At 35.4% G+C, this 23,121-nt stretch overlaps 1 protein-coding gene across 1 annotated transcript in view; it reads right to left on the bottom strand.

Moving 5' to 3' along the window:
* Window positions 1-339: 339 nt before the first annotated feature.
* Window positions 340-23,121, bottom strand: part of LOC136033610 (transcription factor Sox-11-like) — a 29,746-nt gene continuing 6,964 nt past the window's right edge. Inside the window, exon 2 of the mRNA XM_065714399.1 lies at window positions 340-1,671. Within this exon, the coding sequence (XP_065570471.1) occupies window positions 628-1,671 (1,044 nt within the window). The 3' untranslated portion in view covers window positions 340-627. The remainder of the gene's footprint in view (window positions 1,672-23,121) is intronic.

Raw genomic sequence — 23,121 nt, forward strand, 5'->3', positions numbered from 1 at the left:
GCTTGAATAACCCAACTTGGATGGTTAATGCTACATGTGGCATTATGCACAATGCACAATTCTGTGCACAATGCCACATGCACAATGTGGCATGATGCACAATTCTAAAATAGTGCTATTATGCTTAACCCTATACACTACTTATTGTGATGAATCTTGTGTTCTTTCCATCTATTATGTATGTTTCTTGTTGTTGTTACACTGTGCAGCAACAAGCTCTCGTACTATTTCTGTTTTTTTATATATAATAAAAAAAAGACTAAGGTTATTCTCTTTGCTGCCCAGTGGTACCTCTTCGTACAAAAAAGTCTAACTGTTTTTACAATAGTTCAACTCACATTATTAAACATCGCCTGATCATTTATTTAAAACCCAAATCACTTGCTTTCATAATAACTTCTAAAAACATTGTTTAAGAGGTAGAACACAACTTCAAAGTGCTGTTTTTCTTTATTCATAAAGCTTTCCGTAAAAAGTTCTTAATCGAAAGACCAGTGAGAAAGGGCATATGAGTAGCCACTTAGTCTCTAAACTACAGGAGAAAAACCGTATACAGATTGAATACTCAATACAAACAAACCAATAAAACGGCAATATTAGCGTCCCCTTTTTGGTAAGATATGTAGACTAGTTTATGTTCACATAATTGTCATCCCATCCCCCACTAACACCAATATCCATAAGCACATCATTTACATCAGACGTTGAAAACTCAAAATGTGACGCTGATAAATTTGACGCTGTGCTCAACGAATCTAGGTCAACTGAGGTAAGAGAACAAACGTCTTCTAAATAAAATAAGTCATTTGTGGACAGCGAATCCAGATCACCAAGAACAGGGTTTTGTATTACACTCCGAGTTAATACTGGCTCTTGTTTAATGATGTCCGTTTGTAGTCGAAATATTAGGTCAGAGGTAGGATAAACAGTTTCGCTTGGTTCTGGAGAAGGGGTAAGGAGCGAATTTTCTAATGAATCATCAAAGGGTGGGTCAATAGAAAATTCCTTTGATAAAAGAGAATCAAACGTTGGTAAACGAACCGGTGAAATTGGTGGTATTTCATCAAGGCTTAGCATACTTTCCGGTGACTCAGGTATGTCTTGAGGACTGGGAGGGGACTTTTCGGGGGTAAACTGATTGACAGCTGTAAGAGCTTTTGTGTCCTTTAAACCTTCTTTGAACTTCTTGTCGATTGTAAATTTTACCCTCAAATGATCACAATTTACTAAATTAAATGTTGATTGTCCGCCGAAAAATTTCAGTGCGCTATTTAGAGTCTGTTGACTATTACTGCGGTTATTATTCAGGGTGGCACATGGCCCGCTGCCAACAACAAGGGTTTTCCCTGAGTGCACTTTCGTATTTTTTACAATTTTTCTCTCTTTTATTATGCTCAGTTCATCCGAAGATATTGATTTTGTCTTTTTTCGTGGCTTATATTTGTAGTCAGGATATTCTTTTAAGTGCAAAATTCTGAGACGTTCAGCTTCTTCTATAAAAGGCTGGCGTTGTTTATCACTTAACATTTTCCAACGTACTCCAAGTTGCTTTGAGATTTGAGCATTATGCACATCTGGTTGAGTCTCACAAATCTTACGACGTTCTATTTGTGACCAGACCATGAACGCATTCATTGGACGCTTGATATGTCCGGGTGGATGTTTTTTCGTCTAAAAAGAGACATAGAATTAGGATCTGAATAAAATGCAGTCTTTCTATCAAAGATTGAACATATTATGGTCTCGTGCTGTCAAAGATATTAGTGATAAGCTGAGGCTCGGTTACTCTAAGATTGTGGCAAATCGTGGACACTATAGGAGAAGAGCACTAACTCGGATTTACTCAAATTTTTGTGATCATTCTGTACTCTTCTGTACTGGTATTCGGCCACTTCTGTTGCCCGCTGATCTAAAACGTATTCGTATAAATTATTACCGGTACTGCAAATTTCTTTTATACCTACCTCGTTCTTGACAGAATACTAAACTGGTTAAAAAGTATTGTGTGACAGATATTACTGGTGTTTTCGAAAAATTATGTGCCAAGCTAGCTATTGAAGCGCCTTATTGGCTAGGATGTTTTCATCGCCTTATCCGTTTTTTGTATGTGATTAATTTTGTTTCTTGTTTTTCTTTTCCTGTTTTTATTTTGTATTTACTCCACTTAATCTCTGTTTTGTAAAGTGGTTAATAAATAAATTACTATTATATACTATTCAATGTCATAAATTGAAAATCGCAAGAAAAAACAGTGAACTTAGAAGACTTGGCTTGGATAATAGACACGAAAGTTAATTTGCTCGCAAGCTCCCTCTTTGCTTGAAAAAAGTGTATTCAAAATTCATAGTTTTTTTTTTACTTTTTAATCTTTTTGAGAGAAAATAATAAATCTATAGCCATTTTCGGATGGTAACAAGATTTATTTACTTGTTTTTTTTCGTCAATAATAAGGCTTTTAGACATTGATATGTTTCTCAGTTAGCATCTTTTCAGTGTCAGAAAATACGTCTTTTTTCATTCTTGTAAACTCAATTTTGCTTTGACGCTCATTGGCAACCGTTTAAGTTCCTCTCCAGTAATTATTACCTATTTGAGCAAATTTTGCATAATTTTCCTTCTTTCGTGGTACCAAAAATTGGCATGGGAGGCCTCAATGGTTACCGAAAATGCGTGCATATCAAACAGTTCGTGGTAACGAACTGTAGTAAGGAGCGACACGGCTCAATAGTAACCGAAAACTCTAAAAAACGGAATTTTGATACCAATATTTACATAAAAAAAATCACATTTTAATGCTGATTTTGATATTATATAAGTTTAATCAAGTTTAGTATTACCCATCAAAAGTTACAAGCCTGAGAAAATTTGCCTTATTTTAGAAAATAGGGGGAAAACACCCCCTTAAAGTAATAGAATCTTAACAAAAATCATACCATCACATTCAGCGTACCAGAGAACTCTACTGTAGAAGTTTCAAGCTCCTATCTACAAAAATGTGGAATTTCGTATTTTTTGCCAGAAGACAGATCACGGATGCGTGTTTATTTTTTTTTCCCAGGGGTGATCGTATCGACTCAGTGTTCCTAGAATGTTTCTAACGGAAATTAAAAGTTCTTGGGCCCTTTTTAAGTTACCAAAAATATTGGAAGGCACCTAGCCCCCCTCCCACGCTCATTTTTTCCCCAAAGTCACCGGATCGAAACTCAGAGAGAGCCATTTTGTTCACCATAGTCGAAAAACCTAATAACTATGTCTTTGGGGACGACTTACTCCCCCACAGTCCCCTTGGGAGGGGCAGCAAGTTACAAACTTTGACCGTTGTTTACATATATTAATGGCTATTGGGAAGGGTGCAGACGTTTTCAGGGGGATTTTTTTGGTTTGGGGGGGAGAAGTTGAGGAGGGTTTCGTGGGAGTATCTTTCCATGGAGGAATTTGTCATGGGGAAGACATTTCTAGTATTATTTAAAAAACCAATGAAAAAATAATTATGAAAAGTTTTTTTTTCAAATGAAAGTAAGGAGCAGCTTTAAAACTTAAACGAACAGAAATTATTATGCATATGAGGGGTTCACCTTCTCGTAATACCTCGCTCCTTACGCTAAAGTATTTTTAGTAATTTCAACTATTTATTCTACGGCCTTTGTGATTCAGGGGTCATTCTTAAGGAATTGGGACAAAATTCAAGTTTTAGTGTAAAAAGCGAGGTATTGACTAGGGGGTGACCCCCCCCCCCATTTACGTAATATAAACATACGAGAATAAAAGTTCGTTAAGTAAGTTAAATCGTAAATTACGTATATTTTTTACTAATGAAAACGTTCGTGAAAAATTAAAAGTTCTAGCTGCTTTTTTAAGTAATCAAAAATTGGAGGGCAACTAGGCCTCCTCCCCCCTCCTTTTTTCTCAAAATCTTCCGATTAAAACTATGAGAAAGCCATTTAGCCAAAAACATAATATGCAATTTTCATTTTCATTATTTATGTGCGAAGAGCCAAAATCAAAACTTGCATTAATTCCAAAACGTTCAGAAATTAAATAAAAAAACAAGTTTTTCCACAACAAGTTTCCTTGTTGTGGAAAGCCCTTGTTTTTCAAAAAACAAGGGATTTTCCTCCGTAACCCCCCGCTCTTTACGCTAAAGTTTCTTACTGCTTTAAAAAGTAGAGTTAAGAAAATGAGTCCAACTTTAACGTAAAGAGCGGGGCGTTGAGGAGGAAAAGCCCCTTTCATATACAGAGTAATTTCTGTTCCTTTAAGTTTTAATGTCACTTCTTACTTTCAGTTTTTAAAAAAATTGTTTTTTTATTTAATTTATGTAAGGGGCATAGTTGTATTCAGCAAATAATTTTCAGTTATTCTTATCATTGGCTCTGATACGAACTTTCATTCAGTGGCTTCAACCCATTGAACAAATAAGATAAAATAAAATGAACACTTCTATCTAGAAAATTGAATTTAGTCTTGAAAGACCTTAGAAACCTTGAAACCTCAAGCTGGATTTATCCATTTTAGTCAAAGAAAAAAGAAAAAAGAAAAAAAATATCTGCCTTTTAAATAAACACAATATTCTCACGAGCCAAATACACATTGTATATAAATTATAAAATGATTTAATTTATCCTTCAAATCAAGAAACAGTACAGATTAGTAACAATAATTAATGTCCATAGAATATTTAAATTTGGAAAAATAAGAAGAAAGGTCTGTGAACTATAATAGTGGTCACGCGTGGCTCTGAAGCATAGGCGCTTTTAAAGGGTGAAGACATTTTAAATATTTTCCAGAGTAATTGTCTAAGCATGGTTTTAGGTACTCGCTTGACTGACCGTAGGCTATATTGAGCACAAGGCTCTACAAAAATATGGTTCTATATGTCTTTCTAGGGTACAATGAAAGAAAGGGATTGATGGCTAGGTCCAGTTTTACAAATGAAGGATGAATAATTTTTGGCCCATTTATTTCGGGCAAACCAAAAAGAAAGTCGTCTCCAAATGGGATATAACAAAAAAATTTATAAACCTGAAACTTCATGGGTTTCAAGAGTAAAATTTTGGATCGGTTGGGGTGGAAGAAAGTGCGCAGCTGTGTAGGTCATAGGCAGTTACAGTGAGTTGTTAGTAGTAGTAGTTGTACCACAGAATATTATTCGAGTATGCAACAAAACACAGAAACAGTTAAAAACCCTGCAATTCTCTAAAATAACCATGTGAATTATCGTCACTTAACAGTTTTTCTATATTGGCAATATTAATTAAAAACTTGCGGAAGATACCCAGACCACTATTCCCCAGGTCTGAAGATTTCGTTATTCTTGTTACAGTTTTCTTGTTCTTCGATTTATTTCAGCTATTTTTCGTGCCTTTTCGAAGTTCAAGGGTCTCCTTAAAAAGGGGTATTGCGTCCGTATCTGCATTTATCTCTGATTACTTTGTCAGAAGGATAGCCCAAAACAAAACAAAAGGTACATTTTTCCTTGGGTTTAGGCCAAAACCCCTACGTCACCGCTGGTCCTGTACCAGTTAATTGACTGGCAAAGTCTAAGAAATTCGCGGACCTATGTTTTTATTTGTCATAAAACAAATTCGACAGGCTATATAGGCTATACTATCAATATTTAAACTGCGTAGTAACTAGAACGGGATCAAAACTCTTTTCTCACAATATACTTAGTACAGTTTATCCGGAGATTTTTTTGGGGGAGGGGGCGACGAAACCTCGTTCTTGCAGACCAAGAGGGAACACTATTGCCTTACTGAGCAATTCAGCCACATAATAAAACAATGAACATTGTCATGGTTATCACTATTCCTCTAACAATGGCAATAAAAAGTCTTGACTGATTCCATATGAAGAAACAATGCTTGAGATGTCTTTAGGTATATTGACTATGAAGCATGAAAAAGAGGGCTCTGCTGGTCAAGCTCTGGTGTGCAGTACTGTGACGGAACCACTGTCATGACTGGCCATTTTCAAGTCTGGCGAACCCGTATTAAGACAATTCTACCTCACGTATTTTACATTCCTTGTGATGTCCATTCCCTTGAACCAGACAGAAAAAGAAAGACTATTGTCCTAAACATCTAAGTCATTATTCGATGAATACCACCACCTTTTAGTACACATGCTTTTAATTACCTTTTGTTGCTATGCCAAAAAAAAAGACAAACCGTAATTGTTTCGTTTTCGTGAAATTTTAATCAAGTAAAAAGAACGAATTTTTTTGGGTCCAAACCTTTTCCAAAGTTTCTCCGTGCTTGAACACTCCGCTATAATGCCACCCAAAATGTTATCCAAAAATTGCTTTGTAAGAATACTAGTTATTACTTTGGCGAAGCATAAGGTGATTGGTATTTACTTACAGAACAAATCAAATAACTTGAAATTATAGGTAAATACACGAAACTTTATATACGGTAACGAAACTAATGCCGTGATTAAGTGAACTTGAAAACATCGAGGTTCAAAATCAAAGTTAGGGTAGCCTTCTGTCTCTCAGTTCTCTAGAGACCGTCGACTGTTAAAAACCCTTCAAATAGCACTCATTCAGTGGCGGAAATAGCAGGTTAATTATAACAGCTTGTCAATCTGGTCTCTAGGGGTGTTATCGGCGATCTGAAACGATTTTTCTGGCAAAAAAGTTGTAAAAATTTCAGGTAGCTGAAAATATTCTATGGGACTGTTCGAAAACAGGAAAATACATCGAAAAATGGTTGCAATCATCTTACAGGTTATTGTCTTCTGCTCATGATAGTACCGATTTTGTTCTATAAGCAATATCCTTCATAGAGTACAGTTGTGAAAAAGCGTGAGACATTTTCTAAGATTTCTAAGCAATTAGAGGAGATAGAGCAAAATCCTAGCAAATATTTTGTAGCATCTTCAAGGAGCTACAGCCTGATATTAAAAGCGGTATCTTCCGCCAATGAATACTTGAGTACTTTTTAAATAAAAATTTTCCATTTTAACATGGGATTTTCGAGTTCTATCGGTTTACTTAATCACGGCCTTGATAGAAATTGACAACCAACGCTGCATATTCAGCAAGCATACCTGACACCAGGGTACATATATATTTATACTTTAATTTAATTAATAAATCTACTGACTGAATGCAGTCTCTAAAATGAGAAATACTAGATTGCCTTCATGCTTCAGGCACATAAAAAGATGAAATGAAACGTATAGTCTTCATTATAGATCTCAAAATCTACTGGCTTTAATTATAGAAGTATTTTGGAGAAGCACTTCAGTTACGATAATATAACATCACCTGATTGTTTCCAGAAAAATGATTGGCTAGGTGTTACGGCCGCTTACCAATAATTGGTTTTGATTGTTTATTGATTTATACTTTGAGACCCTTTATGTTTTTGAGTACTCAAGAACGAAAATTTGCAATTGAAGTGCTGTTTCATAAAGTTTCAATGAAAATTTTTAACTGTTTAAATTTTAAGCCATTATTTTGGAAAAAAAAAGAGACAGTGCTCCAAATGTAGAACATTTGGGATGCATCCCTCATCGCTTAACTGAGACTAACAACCAAATGCATCCCTAACAACCAAATGCATCCCTAACAACCAAATGCATAACTAACACTAACAACCAAATGCATCCCTCATCACTTACAAACAAATAAACAAGTAAAACAGCGAGCACATATGACGTCAAAATCGGGGCTAAAAATTTATAAAAACAGGTTTTAATTCGAATTAGTTTTTTTATACCTTGTATATCTACTGTGCACTAGCTGCCTAAGGAGGAAACAGGGGTTAAATCCCTCCAAGACTAGCCATATTACATCCTTGGAAACAATCGAAAAATTTAGCATAAAAATGTACTTCTTTTGCGTGTTCAATCCCCCTCCTCCAACACAAACCTACAATATTACAAAATACACCCCAAAACTCTGACACGCGTGCCCCTGATTATTGACACAATAAATATTTTGGTAATTACGTTTGGCAGGAGAATTACAAAGTGACCCTTGTATAGTCAATATCCTTGCCAATAATTTTGCCAACAATAAAATAATTTCTGTTAACGTCTATGTTCCAGATTCAGTTAAGATGATCTGATGTATTTTTGTCTATTTTTTTTTTTTTTTTTTAATTGAGCATATTTGATTTTTTGATTTTTTCTTATTGATTTTTTTTTATATTCTTTATTTTTCTTTGATTTTTATTCTTTTATTCTTTCTTTGATTTTTTTTTTTTTATTGAGCATATGTTTGACAATTTTAACTGACATCCTTATTTGGAATGAAGTAAGGGGTTATACACTCTCTGCTACCTGGTAAACATCTAACAGCGCTATTTGTCTCATTCCATGCCATGCCTCTTTGTGCCACACATGGCAAAATTCCACCACGCGTTTTGTGCGCCCCTGGATGCATCCAATTTTTATAAGTAGGCTACCCCTTGGGATGAAGAGCAGTGAATATCTTTCTTAGTCGCTATTTAACTTTTTTTTAACTGGACAGCCAACTCTAAAGCCGAACATCCAGGGTACTTGTATGATATAGCCCCTACCGATTAAGTTGTTCATTCATTGACGCATTGTAGGACCGGGTTTTTTTCGTTAGTGTCTCTCAGCTTAGATTGAGACGGGGCAGAGAGAAGTGACAGAATAGTTGGAAAATATATAATTTGGGCTATATATTTGCACATTAGAGGGGTGGGAGTAAAGTGTTTGGACAGTGTAGAGTTAGAAAACAGTTCTTACTTCATAATATGTATTTTACGCAACACAAGAGGGATGCACACCCGCTATATGTAATAACGACAGATGGTAATAAGCTTATCTAAGCTATGGATGTCAGGTGATTGAATTTTTCAAACAATAATTTCGATGGCCATGATGGCCACCTTTCCTACAGGCCCAACCTCTATAAGATCTACTAGGATAGCAGCCATCAATGCCTCTACCAAAATTCGGGCCAAGTCACAACAATAGTTCCAGGTTCGGCTCATTATTAGTGTTGTTCAGTGTTTTTAGTTTTATTTATTTAGTGATTTTATTTTCTGGCAAGACATTTGAATTTGAACCTGATAATGACAGGCACAGGTCCTGTCAAAATTATCGTTTGTCAAAAATCAATCACCTGACATCCATAGCTTAAGTAAGCTTATTACCATCTATCATTATTATGTATAAGAGTCAGGCTGGCCTCAGAGAATATATTAGACCCAGTACACTTTACCCCCACCCGACCCCCCCAATGCGCAAAGATATAGCACAAATTCCTTTCTAAAGTATTATATTTTTATCATCCTTAGGTATATTTCATTAGGATTGAGTGTAAGAGAAATATACTAGAAGAATATTAGATAGGGGCTATATCATACAAGTACATATCCAGAAACAAGCTCAAATCTTGACAACTATATAGGCAGTATAACCAAAATAGGGAAATTTCATAAAGTACAAATAAAATCCGAAGGGTTGCCGACTTTCAGAAATGACGTACATAGGGTGACGCCTGTCAAGTGTGGTTGAAGTGTGCAAAGGGTAACAGAACTGTGCTAGGCGTTGCAGGTACTGTGTCAAGCGTGGCAGAACTGTACTAAGCGCGGTAGAACTGTGCGGCCCACATGACACCCCGATATGCACACCAGATGGTAGAAAGTGAGTAACCCTCACTGAAATTTACAATGATAGACATCTTAGAATTGACGACACTCCGCCATCAAGGGCACCCAGACCATATATTTGAAAAATATGGTCACTCGTATACAGGCACTTAACTAAGTCCTATATTCTATACCCCCTCCTCCAACATTATTTTATGGTATAAATGCCACAATGTTTTTATTGAAATGCAGTTTATTGGATCACAGTTTTGTAACAAAAAAGCCCCTTTCAGTTTCATACAGGTTAATCAAGGCAATCTTTCAATAAAACTGCTTCTATATTCAGCTAGAATATCAGGGTTAATCTGCTTGTCGACGGTTGTCTCATTCCCTCCTGTTTTTCAGAGAATGGGTGGTATTCGGTTTAATCTCCAAACCCTGCTTGTCAACAAAAGGTCGGACAGAGATTTCCTCCCTATTCAATTTCGTTTTGAGCCTACTTATCAACTCTATATCCGCATCCACATCCGTTACAGGTTCAAATGAATGTCTATTAGTACAGGGGCCTAGTTCGACCTCGATTTGTCATTAGAAATAGCACCAAATTTTCTCGACACGGTCTTACGAGCTTTTCGTTCATTTATCTGGAAAGTTCTGGCAGGTTAGGTGCTTATTTCGATTCAAGTCTCTTGAAAATCCATTAATTTTGTCAATGAGAAACCACTAGTAATTTCAAAGTATCTGATTTTGAAATGAGAAACATTTTCAAGGTTTGAAGCCACGCTAGCCACCATGTAAACAGGTTTGACTTTACATTAAAACAGAATAATTGCATACTTAATTCTTAAAAAGGAACACGTTACTGACAGGTAATCAAAGTATCACTGCTAAACGTTACATTTTGACAGGTGATATACAGACCTATGATATACAGAACATCTTTTTTTAATAACGTCAAGTACGACAAACAAAAAAATTTCTTAGTCCCAGCAATGCAAATTTACAACAAATAAAACCAGTTATCAGCGAGACTCGAACCCACGACCTCCTGCATACTAGACAGGCGTTATATCATTGGGTGGTAATGGCCTATTAGGGAAGCAGGTAGTCAAATAAAGGAATTCAGAGTCCCGTTGATACAGACTCTTCTTCTCAAATTTCATTCTAATGCCACTCTGTGGCTACTAATAACTTACATTAATATCCATACATCAGATTTTTCGCAGATAATTTTTACTGAGTTATCAGGGCAATATATAGAATTTTCACCAGGGGAGGGAGGATTTTTCTGTGCTTTATCTGAAAGTTTCTAAAAGATTGTAGAATTAATTACGTAAATACCATACCCGATTTTTATCTTGTTTTTTTACCGTAGAATAAAAACACTTCGCTTTTTTCTATTTTTGTTTGGACTAACATGCAAGTCATACAACTTTTATTAGGGGGAGGGGGTAAACCAAATAGTCCCGCTCTCTTGGCTACGACCCTGGGAATTCTTCTTGTTGCTGGCAAATCATTCCGATTAAAATCACTTCAAATTATTCTTATTTCGACTTCATCTTTCTTAATTTTACATTTGATGGGGTAATCAGCTAATTTTCTAGGGATTACTAGCAGGATAACTTGCCATATCTTGACTTTTTTTTCATATTTTTGCACTGAAAGAAATTAAGGGACAGCTTTGATGGAAAAAAGAACTCTCATGGAGAGGGACAAAGCTATTTCTAAAATACGTTTCGTGGGTGTTTCCAACTTATAGCAAACAGAGCGGGTTGTATGTCTACACGTTTGTTCAGTCACATTCGCAAACTTTAACATAAGTAGAGAAATTTCCTCAGATGGATGTGACAGTAAAAGTCAACCAAATTAATAAATTGATAAGCTTTTGTTTTGAATTTGCCTAAATTCAACTGATAACTGTTGAAGAGGTCCAGCATGCCCCAAAAAATATGTTTAAATTCAATATCTATTGCTTTTCATGCACTTTACATTAAGAAAAGATAATAATAGCTTAAACGGTAAGATATGTTTGACCATTGGTCAGTTCACATATAACATTCATTCAGTGAGCATCTTAAACCGGATTTACTCTCACAAAGTTTTGATAAAACAAGAATGCATTCGAGGTAAATACTCCTACTCTGCGTTGGACCATTCATTTAGTGTTCAGCAAGGTTAATTTGCTGTCGAAATTTTTTTGATAGATTCAGATGCCAATATTACGCAAAGTGAGTAATTAAAGGAGTTTTATGTGGTAGTATATTTCTACAGTCTATCTTTTCTTGGAGTTCAATTATTATTTTGTATAATGGGAGGAAAGAGGAAGAAGGAAAAATCTGACGAGTTTTGTCTCGCATCCAGTCCTATGGAAGGAATCTCATTGAAATCACTAGCTGATAGTTGGAGTCTAGATTTACAGACTGTTAAAGAAAATTCAACTACGTTAAATGAGCTGAATGTTAATTTTAAAGGATTAGACCAAAGGATTTCTAAGATCGAAGAATCTGTATTGGAATCGAAATTGGAGGTGGAAGGTATTAAGCCTTAAGTGATCAACCTTGAGGTAGAAACCAATGATTTGAAGAGCCACATTTCGGTGCTGGTTGATGAAAATTCTTCGCTGAAATCGCAGTTATCTAGCCTAAAGCATACAAGGATGAAGTTGGAAAGTAAAGAAACTGATAAAAATATTCTAGTAAGGAACGTGACAGCGATTGGTACTGTAAACGCTAAGGCGATTTTCGACAGTATAATTTCATCATGCCTTGGAATCAATGAGGTACCCAAATACACGATAGCTGATGTTAAGCCTGAAAAAAGCTGATAAAGGTTATCATGGAGAACAGGGAGCTGAAAGTGGCAGTTCTAGACAGGCTCGAAATCTTCGTGGAAAAACTATCACGGGCAATCAGAATGTTTTTTTATCCGATGGTTCTCCCCCATCTGTTCGAGAAGTTCGAAAAAAACTTTTAGCTATCCGAACCAGTATTCTTGAAAAAACAGGTTTTGAAACTTAGATTGCGAGATCCATACCACCATCTCTATGTATTCGTCGCCTTAAGGAAGGGACAGTGGAAATGTTTTTGTTTGATGAAATCCCACCAGATACTAGTAGTTGATTCCTTTTATGATTTAGTTAAAGAAGGAATCCTGGAAATTTGCAATCGGGGTCCGGCGCCCCATACTTCGAAAAGGATAGCACCACCGAATCCATGGATGACTTCAGGTCTCCATGAAAGCTGGAAAAGGAAAAATTATTTGTGGAAGTTTTACAAGGCTTCACTATCTTTAGCTCATCACGAACGATTCAAGGCCTGTAGGAGTATATTTAATTCTCTGTGTCGGAAGGCAAAGTCTCAGTATTATCATAGGAAATCATCTGAATGTGGGAAGGATGTTAGGAAGACATGGTATTTAATTAATTCAGTTCTTAGACCTACTCCCCCTCTGCCTTCAGTTCCATCAATGCGGATAATCGATGGTAAAACCGTCCAAGGAGATGTAGATGTTCAGCTAGAGCTCACCTGTTATTTTGCTAATATAGGAAAGGTAACTGCTTCCTCTGCAAGCTCAGCAACTTCTCGTTGCGATTTCAGAGCCTTTCTTGGACCCACATGTTTGAAGTCGATGGTCTTGAATTCTGTTTCTGAATTTGAGGTAGCTCTTATCGTGAATGATCTTAAAGGATCATCCTCTTCAGGACCAGACAAAATTACTACAAGGGTTATCCGTGCAATTCTGCCTGCTATTCTGTCACCACTGACTAAGCTCGTCAATCTGTCTTTCGAGAAAGGTATTTTTCCTGAATCTCTCAAGCGAGCTAAGGTCATACTACTCTATAAAGGTGGTTCCCGGAGTGATCCTGCTAATTATAGGCCAATTTCTCTCCTATCTGTTTTCAGCAAAAATTTTGTGAAGGCTATGCTATACAGGCTTCTTAGTTTTCTGGATGCAAAGGATTTTTTGCATGATTTCCAGTTTGGATTCCGAGCGAGTCACTCTACGGAGCATGCTTGCGCAGCTTTCTCGAATTTCATTCATTCGGCAATAGATTCTGGTCATATCCCGGCAGCTTTATTTTTGGATGTTCGTAAAGCTTTTGATTCCTTGACTCATCGGATTCTTCTTTAGAAACTATGGCATATCGGTATAAGATCAAACGCTTATTCTTGGTTTGATTCATATCTTTCTGGTAGGCTTATTTCAATTGATCCGCTTTTCCGGAGTGTGGGACCCTTGGGAAGACGGAATGTGATATCAAATCTAATCTTGTGGCATTATTCGAGAGAGCTATGTCATGGTTTAACGCCAATTACTTGGTCTTGAATGTTGGTAAATCACATTTTCTTATCTTTTCTCGAAAGGTATAGCTTTCCCTCAGCTTAAACAAATTCAGGTGTCACAAGGCTCCTTATGTAGACCAGAGAATCGGGTGGTCCGGTTTCTTGGTATCCTGCTTAATGAGAACCTTTCATTCAGAAACCATGTATCCATGATTAGGGTTAAGGTCTCACGGAGTTTGGGTACCATTCGAAAACTTAGATACACATTTCTTGGATCTATTCTGAAACTTCTTTTTTTCTGTCTTGTCCAGTCACATGTTTCTTATTGCCCCATTGTATGGATGTCGACTTTTTCGTCTACGCTGCGGTCACTTTCCGTCATGTATAATAAAGCACAGCGTCTGGTTATGCCAACCATTCTTCACCAACACCGCTCTTAAGTCTACTGTCTATTTACATTATTTCTTGTGCTTATTTTGTCTTTGATCAACTTCACGGCAATCTTCCAAAATCTCTTCGGAAAACTCCTATGTTTATTTCTGATTTAGCTCCATATAGCCTTCGTTCTTCAAATAGTATCTACATTCCGCCTACCCCTACTATTCGATCAGATTTTAATCCCCACATTGCTTGTCAACAGGCCTGGAATTCACTACCTTCTTAAGTGCAGAAATGCCACTCGTTTGGGACTTTTAAAAGGATTCTTAAGGATCATTTAATAACGAATCGAATAGATTATTCCTCTGAAGAGTTGATGGCCCCTGTGTTTTGTTAGTGGTGTTTGGTTTTCCTCTCTGCACTTTGCTCCCAGGCCTCAAGTATGTTCTCTATGTTTTTTTTTCCTTCTAGTTGTTGCCTATATTATATCCCCCATAAGTATATTGCCTGTGAACTGCTATATGTGATTGCCTACATTTAATTTATTGCTTGTATAATAATTGTTTTTTTCTTATCCCTCTTGTATCCCTGGCCATGGAGCCTTTCGAGGGGAATTATGTGTATTGTAATTCGATTTTGAATTTTATTTTGTATTGTCTTCTATTTAATATTAATAAACTTCTCTCTCTCTCTCTCTTTCTCTCTCGTAAAGGATTAAATTACAATTTTTTTGCCAAAAACCACCTTAGGTTAAAATTGCTTAAAGTTAAATGGCATTTAAGTTTTTTGCTTATAACCTACTAGAAGATAAATAAATTTCCATGAAAGAGTTCGATTCAAGTTAAGAAAAACTGCAGGAATAAGTTCTATAGATAAAAAGAAAAATTACAAAATGACATTACTTCAGCAAACACATGCCCTAGAAACTGTTTCTGTGACCCTAAATTTCAATGAAGAGGGGGCGAACGAGTTGGAAAAAAAGCTAAAACTAGGGAAATTTCATGAAAATATTCGATTGGCGAATATATATAAACAAGTTTAAGGGGTGTACGGACCCGGACTCCACCGTTGTTTTTCTTATCATCGACATTACTTGTCATCGTTTCCGGCGTCCATCATGACCATAGAACTATCATCACTGCCTTCAACGAGATTGATATCGTCATTGTCATCGACATCATTATCATCATACAACTGATGAATTTCCACAAAGCTTTTCCACTACCTTCTACAAATATCTGGTGCTAAATTCATCCATGTTTTATGACGAGTTGTCGCCATGACGCGTTGTCTTTATGGCTTTTGCTTGAGTTGAGTTTTTCCCGGCTGAAGCTTGTGTGGGTTTAATTTTTGTGGATTGGTCTCGTAGGATTTACTTCATTTGTGCAAAATTTTGTATGTTGAATTTCACTTCGGCTGAGTTTTTCTGTATGGAATTCGCTCAAAAGTGAAGTTGGAATGGGTCGACTTTTTGTGGTTGAAATTTTGCATGAGTAGAATTATATCCTTTTGACTTTACTGGGTTGGATTTTGCGAGGGTTAAGTTTTTTGGGGTAAACTCTGCGGATGAATTTTTGCATGGATTGAATTATGGGTAACTATGGTCAGGGGTGAACCCAGGGGGGATTAAGGAGATACATCCCCACCAAAATTTGGGAAATTTGTCCTATGGGGTCGACGTTCTTATAGATGTTGAGTGATCTTATAGATCAAAAGGATAATATACGCTGTAAATCTTATTGTGATGAGGATACAAAGTGAATGATTTATTCATTATATGAAATAAAATTTCAAACATAACTGTCTTAAAAGCTAACCAAATTCATTATGGGTTTCATTCCCATTGAGGTAGAGTAATGTGGGCACAGCAACTAGGTAATATGTAACGATCTTCCCACGAAAATTTTTGTTTCGTGAAAATACAGTTGGGAACAATACCAGGCTGTTGCCAAGTAAGCCACGTACTGTTAAAACCTGGAGCTCCTAAGATTGTTGAATTCAATTTAAATCATGCGTGTGCTTTTTCAGTGTTTACATACGAGTCTGATTCCCTGTCTGTTAATTAGTCGTCTATCATTTCAAAACGGAAATAAAAAAATTATATACTTTAAAAAAGAATTGAGTGATAGGAGATCTTGGTTGATACAAACCTTAGTTGGAATTGGAAGGAATTGAAATACTTAAGGAGGCAAGGTTATGATGAAGCTTCATCAATGAGTGGCCAGTTTCAAGGATGGGCCTCTATGCCCCGTAAAATTTTTTCCCGGGAAGTCTATATTCACTGGGCAAGTCACTGCTTAAAGGAAATTCAAGAACATCTTGATTCAGATTGTGAATCTTCAAGTAAAGCTTATTCTTTGCTATCTGCTATTGAGAGATACAATTTTGTTGCAGCTATGGTTACTGTCATTAATTTTTAGTCTGTCACACAATTTTTCGACGTCTTTGCAATCAGCAACTATAGATCTTGTTTACTTTCTCAAACATTCTGACGATCTTAGGAGCAAAGTCAGAGACATGTGACAGAGGAGTGAAGCTGTGTTTCATCCACTTCTTACTGAAGGGACTGAACTATGTCAAAATTATAAAATTAGCACAAAATTGCCTATTATGAGCTCCAAACAAACGTATAGGAATAATAACGCAACAGTGTCAGATGACCCTTAAACGTATTATCGACTTTCTCTGTTTATCCCACTTATGGACTACTTTCAGCAGAAGCTGTATCAGCGGTTACTTAGTCAAAGAAAGTTGGTGGAATCACTGCAATACTTGATTCATTAGCACTGTTTTCCCTCGACGAGGAAAAAATAAAGGATTTATCGGATACTCTGATTTATTTTTGGTATCTTGATGCAGACAGCTACAGGGAAAGCTTGTAAGTTGAGCTAGCTCTGTGGAGGAGAATGTGGATACAGTTGGGAAATTTGGCACCAAAAATATTTCATGGTGTGATTAAAAGAATGTACTGATTTCCCCCATTCTAGCCTACATCAATTTTTTAAGATTGGCGGAATAATTCGCATCACTACGGCTACGTGCTAGTGTTCTTTTACTATACTGAGAAGAGTGAAATCTTATACCAGGAGCGCATCTTGTCAGGAACAGCTTATTGGATTTCCGTTACTATAATAACACTGGGATGATCCAGTCAATACAGAAGACGTTTCGGAGGATGTAGCCCACAACAAAAAGGTGGTTTGATTTCATTTTATAATTGCATAATTACAGTGTTGTATCGATAAAAAATTTACCTTCTATTTTAAAAACTATATTTTTCCTTTTTAACCAGTTCTATCATCCCTCAGCTAAAATATATATCCCCCTCCGAAATTTATTGCTGGGTTCGCCCTGACTATAGTTGAGAATAACATAAACAGCTTAAATAAAAAGAAGACATAATCTGGTATTTTTGCTGTCTCCATATATACTCGGGTTTAGGGCTACTGCCCAGTAACAATTTTAGGCCTCATAATCAGGGGTGGGGGATCAGGGTATACAAAAATTGCAATTGTGATTTTTTTTTTTTTTAGGCAATAAAGTACCTCAATATGAGCGCCAAAAAATAAATAAAAGGAATTTAATTAAGATGTCAGCAAAACTAGGGAGGGGGCAGCTGCCCCCCGCCTAGGCGTAGAACCACCACTGCTACTACCTGCTTTAAAATGCCCTTATTGTGAGCCTTTTATCTAGTGTCTTGAAACATATAGTCCCACGCAAAAATTTTTGTCACTCCGCTTGAAATCAAATTTTAAAGAAAGGACCTACTGATAATTAAATAAGGCTTTGAGATAAAATAAATAAATTAACAAAAACATTATTCATAAGATCTTTGAGCAACCATATCGTAAACCTATAATTCATGATAGTTGTTTCCATCCTTAAAACCTAGTACACATTCCCTTATAATTAAACTTCTTGGTAACATATAAACACACACACACACACACACACACACACACACACACACACACACACACACACACACACACACACACACACACACACACACACACACACACACACACACACACACACACACACACACACACACACACACACACACACACACACACACACACACACACACACACACACACACACACATACACACACACACACACACACATATATATATATATATATATATATATATATATATATATATATATATATATATATATATATATATATATATATATATATATATATATATATATATATATATATATCGGATTACAAGCAAAGCTTCTTGGGCCTAATAACCACTTTACTTTTGTAATAGTTTTTTCTTTTAGTATCAATAAATTGATTGATTGATTGATTATATATATATATATATATATATATATATATATATATATATATATATATATATATATATATATATATATATATATATATATATATATATATATATATATATATATATATATATATATATATATATATATATATATATATATATATATATATATATATATATATATATATATATATATATATATATATATATATATATATATATATATATATATATATATATGGGCCTCATAATTTCTACTGAATTAAGGCAAAGTCATGAATCCCCGTTGGTTGCCACCTTGTCAATCTGAGTTTGCATAAACTTACAGAAGAAAAGAATGGAAGCCCATCAAAACTGTGCAATGAAAATTCGCCATTAATCGAAGATTCAATACCGTTAATTCTGACATTAAGCCTGAATTATTGCAACATTTTAAATTATTGTGTTCTAGACTAGTTTTTGCTTGAAAATAATGCTCACTAATACCACTTCTTCGTCAACTGTTTAGCTAAGCAAAAAAAAAATCATAATGGAAGCTTTTGCGATTAACCGTGTTTTTGCCAATCTACAAGTTCTTTGACCACAGTGATGTTTTGTATAATTTGCAGTCACGCACTGCAAAACTGGTTAGCAATGGAGTGCAAGAGGCAATTGAAAATGTATTTCGTTTATACGGTTATTGCCACTACCTTGAAATTTATTAGCAGTTTATATCAGCAAAAAAAGCGAATATAAATATAACAATATCAAAAGAGGGAGGGGGTCCAGAGGACTTCAAAGGAGTGGAGGTGTCTAAAGTCAAAGAGAAGTTTGAAGTCGCAACTCCAAAATTTCACTGAGAAGGAGTGGGCACCCTTCGAACTAATATCAATAGGAGAAGTCGTCCCCAATGCATGCTTGTATGGATGTAGCTGCTTTATAAAACAAAGCTGCATAGAGAGAATCTGCATACAACCAATCCAAAATTAAGGCACCCTTCGGACTAATATCAATAGGGGAAGTCGTCCCCAATGCATGCCTGTATGGATGTAGCTGCTTTATAAAACAAAGCTGCATAGAGAGAAGCTGCATACAACTAATCCAAAATTACCATGACAATACATATCTGCAAGTCTATATTTAGATAGTTTATTTAGATAGTTTAATTAGATAGTTATATTTAGATAGATGAGTCTATATATACATATATATATATATATATATATATATATATATATATATATATATATATATATATATATATATATATATATATATATATATATATATATATATATATATATATATAATATAGGGGACAAGCATTCAGATAAGGAACAAATCTGCCAAACCTAGTATGAAAAATTCCGTTTTAATTTTTCAATTAAATGAATTAAAGTTTTAATTTTAAGCCAAGTTTGAACCTGTATTAGTTGAAAACTTTAAGAAATTTAATAAAAAAAATAAGTTTTTTAACTGAAAGCAAGGAGCAACACATAAAACTTAAAACGAACAGGAATTATTCCGTAAAGAGCAGTCTCCTCCTCAAAGTCTGGCTTTTTATGCTACAGTTTGACTCATTGTCATAACTCTACTTTAAAAAAATAAAAAATTTAGCGTAAGGAGGGAGGCATTGAGGAGGGGGCAGCCGCTTTCTTTAACGGAATAATTTACGATCGTTTTAAGTTTTAATGTCACTCCTTACTTTCAGTTTTAAAAAACCTTTTTCTTATTTAATAATACATGTACCTTGGAAACACATCCAAAAAGTGAAGTTAGGTTAATCCTAGTGAAAAATAACAAAACATGATGATATTATAATACTTTAGAAACAAGATTATAGAAACCTAATCAAACCTAACCCAACCTAAACGTAATCAAACCTAACACAAACCCCACCCCTAATGTGCAAATATATAGCTCAAACTATACAAGCCAAATGCATTGTATCATCCATCACTTGTTTTTGTACTTACGAGGTTTTCTGATACGTAATATATACCTAATACCTAGATACCTAAGCGTAATTCTTGTATGTGTTTTCAATAACCGACAAGCAACATAATGTTTTCCCATATATTCATAGCTCATTATTTATCATTAAAAATACAAGTTTGGAGACAACCATAAATTATAGGCATAAGAAAAATTACCAGAAAAAACTAGAAGATTGACAATTTGATGCACCCCTAACAAGGTTTCCAAGCCCCTTTGCTCCATGTATATGTACCACTGTCCTTGCCTCAAAAGATACAGACATTGTTTGTCAGTTTTATCTGATTGATTGTTTAAACCTTTTTGGATGTTATTCTTTTACTTTATTTTATTAATTTTTTTACTTCGATTTCCGAATTCAGCCTAACTGGGCTCGTGATATCCATTTTTTTAAATAAATCATATTTTGCCCATCAAGGCTAAAAAATGATATGTTCGAAACTCGGACAGCTTGGGAAATATTAATTAACGACGTTGTAAAAAATCTTTGCACAAAAAAGAGACTAACCAGCAAACCAAGGTACACTAATCAAGTTCACGAAGTTAGTTTTCAAGACCTTATAGTCTGAAGTAAATACATAAGAAGAGTAGACATGCGAATAAAAACAAAATACGCCCTGGAGTTTTATAGTGTGGTAAATTGAGGCAGTAAAGTAGATTTAAACGCCAAGGTTCTTTTGTGAGGTCACCAGGAAATTTTCCAGGATTATGGGCAATTTTCCAAGGAATTGATGTAACGGTAATCATTTAGAACAATTATGTGTCTAAGAAGTTCTAATATTTTATTTAGAATGAAAAATTACTTTCAGTTAAGTAAATCAGAAGACATGAGAGGGAGTGAAAAGATAAAATTGGGGGCTTACGTCTTAATGTGAAATTTTTATTGACCCTTTCCCCAGGGGAGGAGCATTAACCCTACCCTCTCGTTGACACCCATGGTGACTGCATATGTCATGTATTTGATTGTCTCATTTCTGAATAGAAATTCTTGTTAGTTCATCATCAGTCGTCACAAGCTATAAAAAAAATACTTCAAAACATCAGCTTCAGTCGAGAAGCCAGTAGTGTCACAGTTTTCATGAGCATTGGGATATGTTTGCTGATATTTAACAGCATAACAATAAGTTTAAGCACAATTCAGTTTTAAAGTTTCAGCTTCAACATACTTCACCAGCTTATTTCAAATTTACTTCCAAAAATAAATAAAATACTGCGTAAGTGGCCACAATTTTGGCATTTTTCTTTTTTATTAGTCCTTATTTATAGAAACGTGCGATTAAGAAACGTGCGTGAGAAACGATGCGTTTTGATTTCTTTTTTTTTCGTTATGCGTGATCTTATTGACCCAGTGGTCATAGATTATCGCAAGAGGGCTCATTCGAATGTGTATTAAAAATTCTAGTGTTCTTTTTAATTAAGTGACCAAAGAATAGAGGGCAACTGGGTTCCCTCCCACGCTCATTTTCCCTAAAGTCACCGGATCAAAATTTTAAGATAGCCATTTTGTTCAGCATATTGGAAAAATCTAAAAGCTACATCTCTGAGGACGACTTAATCCCAACAGTCCCCGGGTGAAGGGCTGCAAGTTATGAACTTCGCCCATTGTTTACATATAGTTTGGTTATTAGGAAGTATACAGGCGATTTCAGAGGCGATTTTTTCTGGTGAGGTGGGGGGTTACGTGGGAGAATCTATCCATGGAGGAATTTTCCATGCTGCAAGAGAATTTTTCATGAAGAGGGCTCCGGTTTTCCCAGCATTATTTAAAAAAGGTCAGAAATTAAATAAAAAAAAGCAAGTTTTTCGACTGTAAGTAAGGAGCAAATTTAAAACTTAAAATGAACAGAAATCATTACGTATATGAGGGTGTTCACAACCTCGTCAATACCACGTTCTTTACGCTAAAGTATTTTTCGTAATTTGAAAAGATCTATTTATTCTAATTAAACGGCCATTGTGATTCAAGGGTCATTCTTCAAGAACTGAAACAAAATCCAAACTTAGCCAAAAGAGCGAGGCATTGTTTATGGGGAGAAACCCCTCAAATACGTAATGATTTCTGTTCATTTCAATTTTTAATGTTGCTCCTTACTTTCAGTTGAAACAACTTGTATTTTTAATTTTGTATAAAATAGAAACAAACTAATTATTCGAAATAATTTCAAAATAAATCGTAGACTAAAGTTTGCTCAAAAATTTTTGTAGCTATTTCTCCTTTTTTTTTAAATAAACTGAGCTATGATTTCCCAAAACAGCGGTAAAGACACATTTTATTGTATCCAAGTAATCACACAAGGGATAAACCCCTCCCTATCTGACCATGCCATTTCGTGAATCTTGTGGTTTCTCCCCCGTTTACCATGCCTACCATTTGTTTTTGCTGCTCTGAACTAGAATTTCTACTCATAGGGTGGCACCACGAGACAGCCTTCTCGTGGTGCCACTGAAAGTGCTAATTCAAGTTAACTTTCAGCAACTGGCCATCCTGGCCAGCGTCTGACCACGAGGGAGGGTATTTTGCGGATTACCCTACCGAGATTTGGATGGATTGAAGTCAGTAATGACTTCCAAAACTATACGCGAAAGATCACTCACCCCGGAAAGAATG

This window comes from Artemia franciscana, chromosome 12 (assembly GCF_032884065.1).
Source record: "Artemia franciscana chromosome 12, ASM3288406v1, whole genome shotgun sequence".
In the NCBI taxonomy this organism is placed as follows: domain Eukaryota; kingdom Metazoa; phylum Arthropoda; class Branchiopoda; order Anostraca; family Artemiidae; genus Artemia; species Artemia franciscana.